Here is an 18,447-nt window from a genome sequence, read left to right on the forward strand (position 1 = left end):
CTTATTCCATGTCCCGTTTCATTTTCCTATTCTAAAGGATTATTAATAGACCTGTGGATGTAAGTGAATTTGATCTCTGCATTTGGTTTGCGCTGAGCCTTTTAAAAACAAAATGAACAGGCTTTACTTGCCATTTTATACCTTAATGAGTTTTTTTGTACTATTGAAATTGATGCTGTTGGAAAGAAAAAAAATAAAATGACACTTATATATATTAGATATATATACACTTAGATATATTTATTCATCCTACTAAACCAGAGTGAGAAAATTGACTTTCTCGGTTTTTCCTTCCCTCAAAGGAAACTTGAGAAATTTCATAACGGTATTGCATCATTTCGAGCCCAAAAACCTGATACCAGCATTTTTTAAATTAACTCTTATCTAGCTTGGCTTTAGTGTCTAACACAAAGAGAGAGTGAAGGTCAGGAGCCATGGGGGTAATCTATCTCTGTTTGTCAGATGGTGGCGTGGCATGACAGGTGATAATTCATTTTGATGCTAACCATTGAACTGTTGTGCCACCTCTGTATAACAGTCAAGAGAAAATGAAGTCATAAAGCATTATGAAATGCCATTAATAATACAGGGCTTGTCTTTCCATCGTGATTAGACCTGTACATTTCAATCACGTCTTTTACAATAGCGAAAGTCATGTACTGTGAAATAATGTCTATTGCTGCAGATGTTTAAGATATACGGGGGGAAAAAAAAAAAAGATTAACGTGGCTTTCTGCACCAAGATGAGCAGCGTTTCCATCTAAGGCTGCATTGCAGATAGAAAATTCATATTCTGGGGCTGAAGCTTCAGCTCCATCTTTCTCCCTGCAATGTGACATGAAGAGAATGGCATCTTGGGAGTCAGACAGTGTACGTCCAATCGATACCTAACAATTGTATCATTTTTTTCTAGAAATAACTTTAACGTGTTTTATGACAAACAACACAGTAGATGGATGGTTGAGAGCGGAATGACAAGGCATAAATAAATATGAACTGGTGAGTGATGATGAGGCAGATGTTAAACCTCTGCTGATTCTTGGCATGACTCGGGAGGGAGCTTTTGGCGGTGAAAATGGGAAAAAAAATGGTAGCAGAGATAGAGGAGCAGAGGCAGCAGGTGGCCACGGGGAGCTGTGTGAAGCCCAAGCTCGCTCCAGATAAGACTCACACAGGAAATTGCAATATGGAAACTCAAGTGGAATACTAAGAGACTCTATCTCTGGGTGTCTGTGGCTCTTTGTGTGTATTCGCTGGAACACAGTACGCCATTGAAACCCAGAATTCATTGTGCATTGTAAATGCAACAATTGGTGGAAAGCTCGAGGTTACAAATGAGAATGTGCACAGAATACAAGCGTGAGGCTGCATGGCAATTGCTCTCATCTAACCCCTGGCTCTCTCTTTATAACTTTGCCATGGTAAAGCTATCCATGATACTGAAAAAATATCTTTCAGATCTTTTAACCTTCCCCAAGAGAACAAAATAATATTCCCGGCTGAAACCACAAAAAGGAATCTCGATCATTTCACAAAACTAGGAAAATATATTTAATACATTGCTTTGCAGATACTCCATGTACCTGCAAGTCTTTTGATGAGAAATGACAGAAAGGTGCAGAGTTTAAAATCAAAGCATTGCTAAGCTAAAGTAGAAAAGACGAGGCTAATCACGGAGTTGCTAAAGTTGCGCGTTTAGTTGCAGTATTTATCCAGGACCAGCATGCTGCACGGCTGGTGGCAGCACTGTTCTACAATGCCATCGCGCTTCATCATCATGTCCATCTTTTTCTTAAAGGCATAGTCCACGATCTCGTTGATATCATCTGTTGATGTTGCCTCGTCGGTCTTGGGTGGTGGCATGATACCTGGAGAACAGCACAAAGTGATTTTTAGAGTTACTCCCAGAATGGACTTCAAGAAGTTGCAAGTTTGCAGAAATGTCTTACGTAGCACAGAGTCAATGTCCCTCCTGGAACTGGTGAAAAAGCCTCTGTCCCCACACACCATATTAAGGGCTTCAACCAAATTAGTGCCACACAGATGTTGTGAAGAATGAGCTCTGGAGCATGGCCATGACATGACCAACAAGACCAGGACTGAGGCGGAATGAAGCCACAGTGGTGCCATGATGGGAAAAATAATCTATACACGGAAAAGTATGACAATGAAAGAAGCCATGCTCACGCTAAAATGAAGCCAATATCAACAAATGTGCAAAATCTTACCTGAAGAGTTTGCAAGCAAGATGGACAAGGGCTTGTGTGGCGGAATAGACTGCTGAAATGTCGACTGCATCAGGCTGGAGGTCGCCTGTCCATTAATACCCCCCGGCATCGTCGGAAAACACGCGTCCACAGATGACGTGGGCATCAAATGTGCCTGTCAGCAACTGTTAAGTGACTGGAAGAGCTTTTTGCAGCATCAATTAGTAAAACAAACCAAGCTTAATGATCCCGAATGATGTGATCACCTCTTGGTCAAACAACGATCACCTTCTCAGACCTTTCTGCTTTGGAACAAAATCACAAATGTCTCAACCCGAGTCCCAGAGTCAGTAGCGCTGAATACCATTGTGTTTTTAGTGCTTAGATTTGGGGCATCAGTCGCTCATCTGCAAAGATTTGGCTTTTGGATTGTAGAAATGTGGAGAGATGCCACCGGTTTTCTGGAGACTGTTGGGATGTTCTTGAGCAAGGCACCCTCCCAACTCCAAGCTAAATCCCGATCCAGAGTCATGTGGGGGTCAACTAATTCCCGTAGCTTTATCAGTCAGTCGCTACACACCTTGTGACAAGAATTGATCATAAGAAAAGTTAACTCCGATTTTAACCTCACACTGTTGAAAACGTCCCTAGCGACAATGGCTGCTCTATGCAATATCCCAGATTACTTTTGGGCCAACACGAGACGTCACCTTATTTTAGGTGAGATTGGAAGTTGATGCGGTTTCTTCCCACTAGTCCTATTATGCGTATTGGAGTGCAAATAACAACTATACTTCATTTTTTTTTTTTTTCTGTAATCATTTTTAGCCCATCGAATTACTGTTATTCCTGGAGCCTATTCTGTCCAGGTGTTCATATTTCCAAATACATTATCCATTCCATTTACTTTCCATTTGCCATTCAATCTACTATTGTGGTAAACAGCACCAGCAGCTATTTGGAATCTAAGTGATAGCATACAGATGTGTTGTTTCTACGGCTTCCCTTTTACAAATCAAAGACGGCGTATAAATAGCCTATAGACTAGTACAATTTAAAACCAGAAGGCGCCTGACTCCATAATAGACTATGCAAGTTAAATGTATAATGGCCAGGGCTGCCAATATGTTGCAAAAACGATTAGATTCAGTCACACATCGTCAGAGCGTGCGTGAATACGTGCAAGGAGAACAATTGTGAGCGCATCAAAATGCAAAGTGCAAAGCAACACTCAGCCAGTAAATTGAAGCTGCTTTGTGTGTATTGTGACTCCGCAATTATAATTTAAATTTTGAATGCTTATGCTATTAGGACTTTTGAATGTAAATGGTATACTAATAAACCCAAATGTTTGGCACAATTACGATACACAATAGCAGCCTTACCATCCAGCTGGACCATCATTACAGCCATTAGATTACATTCTGTTGGTTTTTTTCTTTTTTTTTTTTTTAATGTTTGTGTTGATGCAAGTTGATAACAGCCAAACATATTTTCAGTTAATTAGGGCAGGTTTGTTTTTATAATTGCATTTGTGTGTCGGAAATACCAACACAGGTATTAAAAAAGCTCCTCGTTTACAGATGACTTAGCAATTTAATAAAATGTCTACCTTTATGGTTCTCGAAGGGCTTTAACATTGCCTCCTTCTTTATCAATTGTAGCATCAAGCTTTTTCTATATATTTATTCTTTTGGTTCAAATGTCTTAAAAACACATCTCAGCTTGACTTTAAATTCATATTTTCAGATAGTGTTTATATTACGCTGCGTTGGTGCCAAACAAGCTGGTGTGCCGCCAAGAATTGCTTACCTGAGTTGGACTGTCTCGAGAAACTAGAAGCAATTACTCTACCTTCCCTTGTGAATTGGTGAATGATGGCTTAATGTGATAATTATGTAGGTCGCTGTAACAGACTCCCGACTCTTAAAAAAAAAATGCATCTGTTTAGGTATTTCATTTTTACCCCAAACATCCTATGGAATATGTCTTGATTTCTTTTTAATACCATTACGTTTAAATGTTAGCCACCAAGCTTCACCGGACCATCTGGTTCTCTTGGCAGTGAAATGGTTTTGCACAGCTGCCACCTCATGGGTCGCTTAACCAGAAATAACTCGCAGTCGGTTGCCATAAACAACTACAGCCTTTGGGGGAAGGTAGGAGACAGTGAATAGCAAATATACTTGATAAGGTATGACACATTCATTCCTTGACTCATTTTATGACGGCATTGCGTCGTGGTGGTGCCCGTGGATGCCAAGGAACCATCCTGGTGATTACCTTGGCTCCGCGACAAGGATTGTTTTGTCTCCTCAGGGTTGAGACCACCTGTAAAGTACCTCAGCAAAAAGGTACGAGCCACATGATGATTTTCCTCAGGTACCTAGTACCGAGGGAGATCAATATTTTCTCAAGCCTTTGCTTAATGTGCAAGTCTTCCATCCATAATGGAAGACTAAGAGCACCAAGATTGGTAGGTCTTCAGTTGGCATTTCATCTCACTGCCATTCCATAAAGATATGGAGAAGAGCTAGAAAGCATTCCTGGTGGACCTATGAATTTAATCCGTCCATTTTGCACCACTTATCCTGTTTACTATGGAGATGGAGCATATCCCGTCTGACTGTGACTACGGTCGGGATTGACCAATGATATTCATCCAAGCGTGCCACACAAATGCAATCAATACACAAAGAATAGGCTTGGCCTTGGTAAACACACAACAAAAAGCAATTGGATTTGTGTTCCCTCATTTGCTCTTAAGTTCTGCAGCAGTCAGCTCCATTTAGAAGCCCGGACGGCTGATTGCTGCGCAATTTTGGGAGGGCTGCTTACCAACGTCAGGTTCCATTTACCACCTGGGTTATGAGCACGGCTGACCTCGGGAGTCAGCCGGAGTGAGCGTGCGGTGGGTGCGAGCTTGTTGACTGGTAGAGCAGATCGCCACAAGTGGATGAGCACACACGTGGCTTGATGAGCACACACGACCGGCAAACAAAAGCCGCTTTGCAAATATTTGAGGTCACAAAGCAAGGACGTGCCGCCGATTGCTGAATTGCTCCAAAGCCGTCACACTGAAGCTATTGAAAGTTTGATTGTCCTCCTTAGCGTATGCCCACGCAGCACTGATTTCCAATTTTAAAAAAACTGTTCTGTTTTGTTTGTACATCATTAACTCATTTCAGATACTGCTACTCACAAAAATGTGAGTTAAACCCAAAGGGACGACACACAGGTTTTATGGAGCACATCTTCCATTAGCCTTGAATCTGGCTCTTGCTAATGAGGAAGCATCAGATCAGAGAGTGTTTGTGAGTTAAAGGCTCCCTCTATGACTCTGTGGACATCATTAGACTGACCGAGGTGTGTGTGTGTGTGCGTGTGTGTGTGTCTTTGCATTAATCACTGACTCACTGAAAGTCAGGAACAAGCTTGGACAATGCTGACATTTAGAATTCATGTTAAAGCAGTTAGACAACTTGTACAATATTGTCGTCGTTTCTTTTGCGTCGATGAATACAATCTAACTAGTTTGGTAAAGTGATCCACACATACAGATAATTTCATGCTAAATAAAAAGATGGTAAACCCGTACACAGACAATAAATGTTGTTCTGATCCATCCACTCTCAGATTGACCACTTTCCATTTGTCCCGTCTATTTCCTTCTTGGCCAGGTGAAATATAAAAATACAACAATCCTCAAGATTGTCCTGATCCATCTTCTTCATTTAGTGCCTAGCGCCTGATAGCTTGGCCTCGGAGGGTTTATGCACTCTATCTGTCGACCTCCTAATTCCTCTTTGTTGTCCGCCGCTTGAGGTAGCACCGTTTTCCAGTTATTGGGAAATATTGCGCCAGTGCGTTTAGTTTAGCAACTTACGTTCCAGCATCCTCAGCAGTGAGAGCCAGCAATTCAATATAGTGCCAGTACACTTGCGGTGTCCAAGGTTAAAGACTGAAAGGGGTTGTAAACTTATTGCAAAAGATCCTCTTTAGACTTCTGGAACTATTGGGAAATATGAGAGAGAGCACCGCTGATCTTTGCGATATTAATATTTGAATGGCATTGATATGACTGCCCTTTTTCGTTTTGGATGTCAAGATGGTATATTAAAAATATGCTCTAATTTCAGGGAAAGGGGAATGAAATGAGTAAAAGTACAGTCGGGTTTACGCTCCATTTTAGGCCGGCCTTGAAAAGAAAAATACACACCTGTTGTCAAGCATGACAGGTTGAGACGGACACTGGATATTGTTTTTATCTGCTTGTCAGCGATCTCGTGCGCTAGTCCAAACAGACCAGTGGTTCGAATCTGTTTATGCCGAGCCGGCTGACCTTTTGGGATTGTCTTGTTCCAGGCTTCTGCACAGAGGGAGGGGGCTTAGTGCTTGACCATCAGGGCATGATGATGCAAGACCTTTAGTATTTGATCAAATCTTGACCTTGTATACATCGGTGCGGTGTAGATAAGCAATCGCATTTACTCTGCATCCACAAAGATTGCGCGGAAAGAAAGATTGCATGTACTGTGTTTTTGAGGAAATGCTGCATAGACACAATCATTTAGAGAGACAGGTCATTGTCTGCGCACATGACTCTGCAGGAGAAAAAAAAATGAGGAAAAGCACTGAAATGGGCAATTTAATAACACGCGCTATAACTCTGAACAACAATTTGCCTTATCTACGTCGTCATGCAGGTAGCTGCGGGTGTGTCGACCGCATGTGTTGCAGGGGCGCTCCATGATAAGGAAGAGACGGTATAAAATACAGAAACGTGACTGAGCTACTAAAAGAAATGAGGCTGCAAGACACAAGTCAATGAAATAGAGTTGTTTTATTTGCTAAGCGGAAGAGGATGAAACGGCCCCCAAAGGCTCTTCTGGCAGAGGATTAGCAGATGAATTGACAAAAGAAAGCTCTTGATATGATGCAATGCAAAGAATATATTGTGGTTTGTGTTGTTGAGAACTAACGCATAAATGTTTCTCTGTCATTTTGCTTCTATGATGGATGAAGGCCTTTCTCTCATGCTATTTTTTTATTATTTTTTTAAATAACAAAAGAGGTCCCACTGTAATACGATTTTTTCATTTGAGAAAAAATAGTGCCTTATAAAAAGTAATAATTCTTAAATATATCAACGGAGCTGAATAATCAGCACCTCGGGGCTCTGGGCTTAAAAGTTTGCATGCTACACTTCTATTTATTGGCCTGTGAGAAATGTGATTAACTGTGATCATTTGAATTAATGTGACGTCTCCCTCAGGCTCTGCCTCAAAGGGTAATTGTCAAATTTTAGCTTTGTGGATGGTTTATAATGAACAAAATCCAATAGAGATACAAATAAATAGAACATGGCATTCCCCAGCATAACAAGAATGACCAAGCAAAAACGCTAAACGGCCCCTTGGCGTTTTTGCCTAATTATAGATCCACATTATACTGTTAAAATACAAATCATAGTCACAAATCGGAGAAAGTCTTATTCTTTCACACAAGCATGCAACAAGCCTTTGGCTTTGGTCTGAAAATAAATATTTTTCTATTCTTTGTATTTGTGTTTAAAAGTGAAGGATGTTTGGAAAACCACTGTAGCAGAAAGATGAGAATCTCAATTTGTTTTCCCCCCTACGGGCCAGCGGCTGAAGTCCCCACACCACCGTGTACTAAATAAATATATTCAAGGTAAGCCAGTAGGTGACACTGTTCTCTATAAACATCTGTGACTTTGCTGTGTGACTTTCAGTGTTTCTCCTCTAAAATATTCCACAGCAAGATAGAGGGGCAGTCTGGACTCCATCATTTAAAAATGAAAAAAAAAAAAATCCCCAAGACACTAATTGTCTCTTAACACGATTGAGTTGTGATGAGAATATTTAACTCAAGGACAATGCCATTTAGTTGACTTCCATATAACACAGTTGGTGTGTGTGTGTGTGTGTTGGCCAGCTTTAATTTGGTCGTGATTTCCTCAGGTGGCGTCGCCATGCTGTTTGGACCCATGTATCAAGTGTAATGAGAGCCCTATGCCACCGCTGACTGCAGGCAGACACTGTGCTGACTTTAAATGCCCTACGGCGACTGGAGCGACCTCTTTATTGCTGCAGCTGGAGCCGTCAGGTGAGCGAATTGCATTCAGTTGATAGCAACATACGTATGCTTCTTATATTAGATCTCATGTGGAAGTTCCACCTGGACTCGGTGAACGCTGTCCATGGTGCTAGCAAAAATGGCAAATATGTACAAGTGTTTTTGTCAGCAAAAAAAGTATCTTCTTCTTTTGCCCACCATCTCAAATACTTCTATATGTAGGCAGCCACATAACATACTTGCCAAATGATCATCCGAAGGTTAGTCGTAATGGGGTCACTGGCGGTCGACTGCAATTACAATTTAACCCACACAAAGGCAATTAGACAATGATAGCGCTGCGCCACAGCCCACCCGCAATCGTTCCATTCCACTCACCAGCGTCCGATCGTCATCTTTCTCCAACTCTGAACATCTGCCAACAGCCATTCTCTCTCTCTCTCTCTCTCGCTCTCGTTTATGCCATCTGTCCATTTTTTGTTCTTTCCTCTCTCTCGTGTTCGTTGACCTTTTTTGCTTATTACCCTTTGAGGGTTGCGCACAATCCGTGAACAGCTGAAGGATAGACAATCTCAATGCTCAAAACCTCGGTTTCAACATGGACAAATAAAAAGGAGTTTGAGGAGAGTAGATGTCAAAAGTCTGACTTTTATTGATAGGATAATATATTTTATATATAATAAAAGCACCAACAGACACAATCACATTACGTGCTAAACAAAGTTTATTTTCTTCCCAGTGTGGCCCCGAAATGGTAACGATCCACCACACATAAATCACCTTTGATGAAACACTTTGGAAGTACTCATTTCAGAGAGAAACAAAATTATAAACAATTAAAGTGACTATTATCTCCATCTGTGGTTCCACTAATAGACCGCAGCAAATTAACCAGCCATCAATATCGATTACGGATACTTGAGTCTTAAATGAACCTCTATGTTGTTACTAAGAAGATAAAAATGATCCAGTTTTCGGGACATTAGAGAAAGTAATTGACTAAATAAATTTAGAGAAATTGTCAGCAATGCATAAATTTAGCACAGCTTGGTCAAATATTTCTCAACAGTCATCCAAATGGTTTTATGTGCTACATTTTAGCTCAGTCAGGTACTGTACATCAGGTTTTTCGAGTTCACCATGGACCTGGTGGTTGCGTAATTTGAACGCTGAATGCCAACGGCAGTAAGATAATGGGCACCAAAGCGACCGTCTTTTCATAGCTAGCCTATTACCTGGATAAACCGCCCTCCGGCCTTGTCATCTGATTGACAAAATGTATCAGCCTCAATTTTAAAACATCCCAAAACTTTTCTTTTTATTGGTACACGTGTCATCAAAAAGCATTTTGATTGCTCGGGTGGTGAGCAAAGAAGTAGGACAGCTGTGCTGTGCAGATTTTAACACTTCATATTAATAATCTATGCAGGTGCAGGTTTTATTTTGTAGCAGAGCTTCTAAATCTCATTAACATACAAAGCTATTAATTGCTTTGCGCTAATATTTGCAGATGTTCACTGACACGTCTTGTCCATACATAGAGACAATTACATGGTGTGAATTTCTATGCTGATGAGATTTCAACCTTCTGCTTCGTGATGGAAGAGATTATTTTACGCCAAGTGTGTGTTTATAATTAAAGATCGTTCATAACATTGAAAAGAAAAGACTCGGAGGCATTATTTAATACATTTGGTCGATGTACGGTACGTGGTTATTAAAAAATGAAGAATTCCAGCAGTTTGTTTGCGTAACTCTCTCTAGTAAAGCCTTCCTTTCCCCTTTGGCGTAGAACAATCTAATTAGGGCAAAATGTAAGCGCTCATTAATTAATCACAGCTCTATGTTTTAAGGGATTGATGAATTTCTTCACCACATGTGTCTTAATTAAAGTCTCTTTAAAGGTTTGTTTTTTTTAGCTTATGTTGTCATGTCACCTTCACCTCCAGCTCTCCAACATACACAAGTGGGTTACATTATGTAGGCTAATTAGCGCCTACCGTTCATGGCATAAATGCCCTTACCAATTATTGTGACGGTTTACTCTCTCACGAAACACAAATACTTGAAAAAATAGTGTAAGGATGTAATATTAATATGTGAGTAGTTCAAATGCAAAAACTAGACCAGAAACAATCTTACAGAAGCAAGGTTGGAGTCAGAACGCAAATTTTACTGGAAGTCCAAATTCTGCAAATGTTCTGATCAACATTTTGCAGAATTTGCAAGGGAGATGTTCCCGTGAAGACAATTATGCCCAATATAGTTGTCCACAAAGTGTTGCTAAGAAAAAAAAAAAAAAAACTCCTCATAGAAAATATGCTAATGCAGAAGAAAAGGCACTGCAGGGCAACTCTAATTAAGCTGAGTTTAAATGCAGGGACACACCAGCAGTGACTTCAAATCCTTCAAGCACAAAAAATAGTGCTGAAAATTGAACAAAGGAAAAAGTAGGAAGATGTAGAAGGAGAACTGGACTAATGATACATCTGGTGCTCTTGTACAAATCACTGGAGGAAGTCTTAGCACGGGGTGGGGGTTGATTAAATATCCATTAAATGTACTGATCTAGAAATCAGGACGTTTGTTTCATTCAAACAATACAAAATAATGGATGCCTGTTAAGAGTTTATTCCAAAAATGGCCCATCTAACTTTACTTATAATTATACATATAATATAAATATAATAATAATATAATAATAATAATAATAATAATAATAATAATAATAATAATAATAATAATAATAATAATAATAATAATAAATTACAGAACAATAATGATAATAAATTACAGTATAATTCTGGAGAGGTAGTAATACATTGCTAATCTGGCATAGATGGTCTTCAAGCTTGGGCTCTTCTATTTTGCTGCTAAAAATAATTAGGCAACCTTCATGAGCATCAAATCTACTTGTATGTATAGCCTCATCCCGTCTTGGGGGGGAAATCTATCATTCACACTCTTTGCATAAACACAAAATGTGTGGAATTATGAATGACAATACAACATTTTGTTTCGGCTAAAGCTCTGCCGTAGCGCGCTTCGAGGAAGTCTTTTGCTGTCGGCACGAATAAGACGCTTCTTCCGCTGCATACAAAAACAACATGGGATGGAAATGGCAGATCCCATTAAAAGCCATAGATCCCTCAAGTAACTCTCCACCTTAGCCCTCAGAGAACCGCAGCTATGCTCCTTTTGCATTTTAAATGCCGCTGGAAGGCGTCACGCTTATGGAATATTCTGCCGCTAACCGGCAACTGTTGGCTCGGATTCAATTTTCTGACAATCCATGCGGGGGATTTACTGTGAAGCACCGTGTCTTGTTGAAAGCTTTTCCTCCCTCATTTCTGACTCCCATGGCATCCCAACCAACAAACACGACATCGTTTTCCAATTGGTGCTCAAGGATGAGATGAGGCGGGAGGCTTTTGTCTTGAAAGAGTTTGCCGCATTGCTTCACCGTTTCCCCATCTGGTATGTGATCTGAGCTCCATCCACGCTTGTCTGAGAATAGAAAAAAACAAAACGTGCTGTTTCACAAATAGAACGTTTACACTATGACTTGAAACAGGATGTCAAAACACCAAAAGGTTTTTACATGAGTATATATCTGACAGTTGGTTTTCTCTTTTAAGCTACTGTTTGGTAAGTTCAAGCTGCAACTCGTGAATCTTCATCCTTGCGTGGTTAAGGGAATATTCTCTTTGTTCAAAGTTACCGTGACACATGGAAAAAAGTAATCTGGTTGACGAATGAGCGCCACCCAACCTGGAAACTTTAATATTATAATATAATATAAACTATAATATTCATTTGCAGTAGCGGCCTTTTTAATAGTCTGGCTTTCCTCGTCAAAATTTTTGAATAATGAAATAGCAGAGGCACAAACAGAAGCGGCAATCAGGAGATGGCTCGTTGGATCTTGCCAAGTCATCATTACGGCGCTCTCCAGACGGACTTTAGCTCAGCGTAGTGTCAGGCCCGTCTGGCTGAGGCTGGAATCGTCATAAAACGAGGCAGTAAGCAATAATGGAAAGCCATCATAACGCGATGATGGCTGCCGGCGTGATGGTAGCGAGTAGAGGTGATGGCCGTCATGGACCTGCTGCCCCTGATGGGTTGCGGGGGTTGTGTGTGTGTGATGTGTGTGTGTGTTCTCGACGCTGGCTTTTCAGCACGGGCCACTTAAACGGGCATCATGTAGTCTAATGGCCTTAAGCGGTTACGGAATGACTCAGTTCTTCTCAGCCACATGGCCTAAAGATGAGCGATATGGCGCCGGTTTTGATCTGTTGGCAAATTTTTGGGCTCATTTGCATTTCTGTGGTATAAAAAAGTGCATCTGTTTCAAAAGTTAAAGTTGGGAAAAATATTATTCTAAATGTATATTTGTTACCTGATAGCAACTCAGCTATTTTTGACACTGATTATTATTGGTACTTAAGTGACTAATTTCCGCAGCTTTGACAGATGGACAGTCCAGTCTGTCGTTCTTTTTTTTTCTTTTTTTTATTAAAGATGCCGTTATTATCATGGATACATGCAGATTTATATGTCATCATACAACATTTGTGCACAGTCGGACCCACCTGGCACAGTCATGCAGGAACGTGGGCTTCACAGTGCCTCTCTTCCTTCGCACATGCTACTCGCATGCTGCTAAGTGATGATCTCACTGTCCACTGTTATTTATGTTTATGCACAAAAAAACAGATCACACTTTTTTACTTTGGTGCCATTTCGATTTTATGGAATTGCAGCCGTACCCGAGATTGAAATAGAAATGTGTTGAAACAGAAAAGGCAACGAAGCAAGAACAAAACAAGAATAGTCACAAGGATTTGCCAGTGAAATAGAATGCGCACATAAAAAGATAATGAGGAGAACACACACACAAGACTTGTTAATAAAAACTTTTGGGCTCTTTGTTGCAAGGGTAAAAGGAAGAAAATGGTGGAGAAACTTGCCTTTTTCCCCCAGCAGGCAGAAAATGGCATGCATATTGTAACACACAGTTCAAAGTGACAACTAGAAAGATAACATAGTGAGAAAGAAGGCCATGAGAACAAAGATGGAAGAAAGCATTCATGTCCACACAACAGGCCCATTAGCACATAGTGTAGATCACTTTGTTCTTGACTACATCACCCCTGTGGTCTTAAGATGTTTACACCTCAATTATAGCGACTTCCTACACCCTCGGGCTGTGTCAAATTACACTTTTGTTAAAAAAAAAAACAGCTAGATAGCACTGTTCCATTATGCTACCCACAAAGTGACAGCATCCCGCCACTAGATTGCAGTGTACGGATCAGTGTGATTTAACCAAACACAAATTATGATCCCAAAATGATCAGGGAAATTACAATGCTTGCAGATGTTCATGCAGAGTGTCAGGAAATAAATCCAACCCAGATACAACAAATGATACGATATCAAAATATTTTTGATTGAGTCTAACCCAGTTCAGTGTAAGACAAGCTGTAGATTTAAGGATGGAAATGGAGTCTCTCGAGTGAGCCAGTAAAAAAGAATGGGGGAGAGCAATTTCAGAAGCGTAATTGCTGGCTCTTTTGATAGACCTGTTAGAGTAATACTTTAGTTCTAAAAAAACAGTGTCTCCTAGCATAAAAAAGACCATTCAAATTTTAATTGTCTTGGAGACTTGGGGACCTCACCGGTGGTGTTCCCCAGGGATCTTCTCCATGTCCACAACAATAGTCATTTCAATCTTAGAAAAATACTTTAATTGAGAGTGATTGTAGATTTCTTGTCTGCACCTGCAATGTTTGGTTGAAATGTGCACTTTATGCAGTTCTTCATCTTTGGAGTTTTATCAGAAATAAGAATAAAAGAAGAAGAAAATCTGAGGTGTAGAACTGTATACAATATTTATTGATGATGTTATCATTTCCATGGGTTTCCATTGTAAAGACAGACATTGGCTTTTACAGGGTGCATCTTGGAGAGGGGTACAGCTCGGAGTTCCTGGAAATCTTCTAGTGAGGGGCCCATAGGAAGATTTGTTCAGGTGGATGGTGTTGACAAGGTAAGAAGGATTTGACGCCGCTCGGATCAAAAGTCCAGGGCAGCACGAGTCTAAGGCTTCTTCTGTGAGTGTGTGCAAAAGTACACTGTCACCAAGATGAGTCATTTCGGCTTTTAGCATGTTGCTATGTCCTTTCTCCCCTGGAGACGTTTCCCAAAACATTTTCCACAAACCTCAAGAGCCATTTTGCAAACAATTCACAACCACAAAGAATCTCCAAACTTTTTACAAGGGTTATCTGAAAGGCTTTCAAGAGCATACATGTTCAGCTTTCAGAGCCCGAGAGGACAATGTACACTATAGTCATTTTGTATAATATAAATATGTGAAATTTGGATTTACAAGGTTTTGCCAAAGAGCAGTCTTTGCACTCTTTTTTTTTTTTTTTTTACACAAGTATAAAAATATATGAAACAAAAATGGCGTGAAGTACAAAGACATATTAAAGTGTAAATGTATGAAGTAGACCTTACATGCCAGTTGCCAGTGTTTGCAGAAATAATAATAATTAATAATTGTTGCCAATACGCATCTATGGCACTCTCTCACTGTAAATATACCTTGTTAACGCCAAATTAAAAATAAAATTGAGGGAAAACAAGTCATAACATTTTGGAAAAGTAAGTCATTCTGTAACAAGAAATGTTTGTAGTATTATGAGGATTTTTTTTTTTTTTAATTTTATAGGACTTAAATTCTCCACTCAAACCTCAATTCAATTTTTTTTCAGATGTGGCTCTAAAATTTATAATAATTATTAGCAAGTTTTAAGATATTTTTGCATTTGTTAGTGACATTTATATTTTTGAAGTTAATGTCTGACAACTACTGCGTGTAACAAACCAATGTTACATCAACAAAACAATAATCTCCTATATAGACATCTGAAGCAAGTTGTCACTTTTGTGACATTTCATGTGAAATAGTGATGATATTCTTATTAGTGTACACTTTGCTGACCTGAGATGATTCAATTTTTGGGCTACTTCATCTCATCAACCGTTTGCGACTATTTCAAAAAAAAATATTTCAGCCAGCTTCTGTGAACATTTTCTACATTCATAATTACAAGCTCAATTTTGGCAACAAAACAAACCACCCAAAATTGTTTAGCAAACAAAGCAACGGGAAGAAAATGCCATCTTGTGACAGTATACTATGTACATTAACATCTGATGAGGCATTCTATTTATGTTACAGTATAAATGGTAGTGAAAATCTCATTTTGTTCAGTTCTGTAGAAAGCTTATGTGAGTTTATTTACAGCAGTTATATAACTTCATTGATTATTAATGTTATGTTTGATATTTACATACTGGGATGGATGTCGGTAACATGATCTCAAATCAGATTTAGAATGATCTTCACTTTATGATTATGCTCTTCAGTTCTGTATAAAAATGAACATAGCATGTTTGATTTGTGTTCTCTCAAACGACAAGCAAAAACAGCTAAATGAATAATACCAATGATTGATATGTAAACACCTTACTTCAAGGCTCAAAGGTCAAAACTAAAATTGGTGTCATTTGAAAATAGCTGTTGAGTTCAATTAGCTCTTTGTAAAAATGAAATCATAATTTACGTTCCAACGCAAAATTGAGATTAAAATAATTGAGTGTTTAATAGGCATGCGGTGCACTGCGGCTGTTTTCTTAGACCCGAGTGCTGGCCTTTAAATTCCATTAACCCATATTTCAAAGACCAAATCAAATGGTTTTGCATGAATACGTTTTAAAAGATAATCAAAAAGTTTGCTCTGAGACCTGATACAATGTTATAAGATTTTTCCTACTATGACCTTGAAGTTAATAGAGTTGTCCAAAAAAATAAATACATTGTTTTTTCTAAATATTCAATACTTTCCTGGATCAAAGTGATGTAAATCCATTTTAAACAGTTATTTAAAATGATAAAATGATTGGTATGTAGCTTAAGTCCATTTTATAAACTTTACAAGCACCAGCACTCGAACCGTGGTGCAGCCTTTATGGCTTTTAAGATTTTGTGTGCAAAAATGTTTTGTAAAATCCATTTTCTAGACCACTAACTAGAATGAAGATAAATGAAAGTACACAAATATCTATTTGCTTTAAATTACAATATATGGTTATCTTTTGTGGTCTTACAGTTAATGATCAGCTAGAAGTAAACAAAGATTTTTAAGCACAATAAGGAAAAGAATGACATTAGCTGATATTTGTGCTTTTATGTATGACACAATTTGTACAGTACTATTTCATAGAAATTAAACGGCTCGTTTTGATTATTTTAGGGGACATAAATACCGCCTAGCAAATTAAATCTAATCATTAACGTGTCACTTCAATATTCATTGCTATAAAATAATTTTAAAAACTATTGCAAAGTAAAAATAATAAATGCACGTCTCACCAGTTTTAAACAAAACAAACAGTAAAACAATTTAAATTCAACAATTCTACTTCTATATAACTTTTGGCAATAAGTGACTTAACTGAAATATATATACCAAAAATATATATGTACAGTATATGAAAAAACATAAATCACAATGTGTAATTCCAAGAAAGCAAAACAATGACTTTAGAGCAGGCACCTTTTATGTTCATCTCCCTTTTGTGTGTGATCAGCAGATGTGATATTCAAAGATATGACGTATGCGATCCTGGCTGTGATACGTTGGTCCATGTCACGAGACACAAAAGTAACTCACGTAAATAATAATAATAAAAAAAAGAAGAATTTAGCAAAATGTTTTAGTTGACTGTTTTAGTTGACATAATAAAGCCAGTAGATAATGTTGAAAAAGGAGAAGACAGTTGGGAAGATCATCCGCGACCATTTGTCTATGGAGTTGACGTCGGTCAAGTCTGGAATGTTGATCTTGAGCTGCGAGGTGCGCCTCCGTAGTCGACTCTTCTTCTGAGTCATGTGGCGCTCCAACGTGTTTCGGCCAAAATTGTGGCGGGCCAGCCCTGCTTTGCGGTACTGAAGGGTAGAGCTGTCGTACGTTAGCATGGTGTTCCGCGGGTCATTCAGACCCAAAGCCAGCTCTGAAATTCCCATGTCGTTCTTGATGTCCAAAGTGCTCAGCAAGATGTTTTCATGTGGGTCCATCTGATGAAGAGAAATGTCAACGTTGGTCATCAAAGTTTTTGACTTTTCTAAAACATTCCTGGCAACAAACCCTGACTTAAGTGAGCATTCAGATTTGAAATTGGTTTTGCATCACCTTATTCTTTTGGTCGCCGAGTCCGATTGCAGCGTCGTCCATAAAGATGGGTTCCCACATCGAGTCGTGACCGTCGAGATCCCGTTGTTTCATCCTGGCGTACAAAGTGTCATCTCGGCCAACGACGTTGCCCACCAGCCACTTCAAGCACATGGTGATGCTTGCTTAGTCAACTGAAGAGCAAATCCATTGAAGAGTTAGTCCTACCTTGTTTGGGTCCATTCGCATCTTTTCATTGTTGGCTGTAGCCGTCTTCTCGGCGGCCCTTTTCTGACGCTGAGGGCCCCGACCAAAGAAGATGTAGTTGACCAGCGCGTACTCCAGTAAGGCCAGAAAGACAAAGACGAAGCAACCCATGAGGTACATGTCAATGGCTTTGACGTAGGGGATTTTGGGAAGCGTTTCTCTCAGATGGGTGTTGATGGTGGTCATAGTCAGCACCGTGGTAATACCTGGTGGAAAGAAAGTTGATTGGAAGATGCAGGAGAGCGCTCATGGTGCAACGGTAGATTTATCTCTGCAACACCTAATGCTAATCTAATCTATGAGCCGCCGCATCTTTGCTTCATTGATCCTGTCAGAGTCCGTGAAAGTGAGTAGCTTACCCTTGTAACTTGAAATCTTGCATTTAGAAGCCAGCTAATTTTACCTTTTTAATTCAAACGTCAACCTTGGTCTCGTTCATTAGGTGAGAACTCCCGCTGAGGAAAGTGGTGGATGCTTTCAAACGCTTCGGGCATGGTTACGAAATTGAGCTTGTATTTAAATTTGCTTTCACTTTTGACTTTCAAAGTAGTTTTATGAGAAATTACAAGAATTCTGTACTGGCTCATTCAAATGCATTACAGTACATAGTTTTGTGAAATGTTAGTAAA

The 18,447-nt window shown here is 39.4% G+C and overlaps 2 protein-coding genes and 1 long non-coding RNA gene across 3 annotated transcripts in view; 1 reads left to right on the top strand and 2 right to left on the bottom strand.

Moving 5' to 3' along the window:
* Nucleotides 1-1,602: 1,602 nt before the first annotated feature.
* Nucleotides 1,603-3,194, bottom strand: LOC125981728 (insulin-like). Its single transcript, XM_049741624.2, has 3 exons — nucleotides 2,229-3,194; nucleotides 1,950-2,145; nucleotides 1,603-1,868 (listed from the first exon to the last, which is right to left on the bottom strand). Exons 2-3 carry the CDS (start codon nucleotides 2,128-2,130, stop codon nucleotides 1,696-1,698), a joined length of 354 nt encoding a protein of 117 aa, XP_049597581.1. The 5' UTR covers nucleotides 2,131-2,145; nucleotides 2,229-3,194; the 3' UTR covers nucleotides 1,603-1,695.
* Nucleotides 3,195-11,613: 8,419 nt separating this feature from the next.
* On the top strand, nucleotides 11,614-14,747 carry LOC137840976 (uncharacterized). The gene is made up of 2 exons (XR_011088230.1): nucleotides 11,614-11,783; nucleotides 14,264-14,747. It is a non-coding gene; the product is annotated as an uncharacterized lncRNA (long non-coding RNA).
* Nucleotides 14,177-18,447, bottom strand: part of LOC125982780 (gamma-aminobutyric acid receptor subunit beta-2) — a 40,327-nt gene continuing 36,056 nt past the window's right edge. Inside the window, exons 9-11 of the mRNA XM_049743790.2 lie at nucleotides 17,780-18,024; nucleotides 17,573-17,713; nucleotides 14,177-17,457 (exon numbers count right to left, since the gene is read on the bottom strand). Coding sequence (XP_049599747.1) covers nucleotides 17,110-17,457; nucleotides 17,573-17,713; nucleotides 17,780-18,024 — 734 coding nt within the window. The 3' untranslated portion in view covers nucleotides 14,177-17,109. The remainder of the gene's footprint in view (nucleotides 17,458-17,572; nucleotides 17,714-17,779; nucleotides 18,025-18,447) is intronic.

Source organism: Syngnathus scovelli, chromosome 15 (assembly GCF_024217435.2).
Source record: "Syngnathus scovelli strain Florida chromosome 15, RoL_Ssco_1.2, whole genome shotgun sequence".
Classification (NCBI taxonomy): domain Eukaryota; kingdom Metazoa; phylum Chordata; class Actinopteri; order Syngnathiformes; family Syngnathidae; genus Syngnathus; species Syngnathus scovelli.

Excerpts from the sequence above, each read along its gene's own strand:
- LOC125981728 (XM_049741624.2), bottom strand. The coding sequence starts at position 2,130 with ATGGCACCACTGTGGCTTCATTCCGCCTCAGTCCTGGTCTTGTTGGTC. Across the intron at positions 1,869-1,949 it reads GGACATTGACTCTGTGCTAC|GTATCATGCCACCACCCAAG; the intron begins GTAAGACATTTC and ends GCTGTTCTCCAG.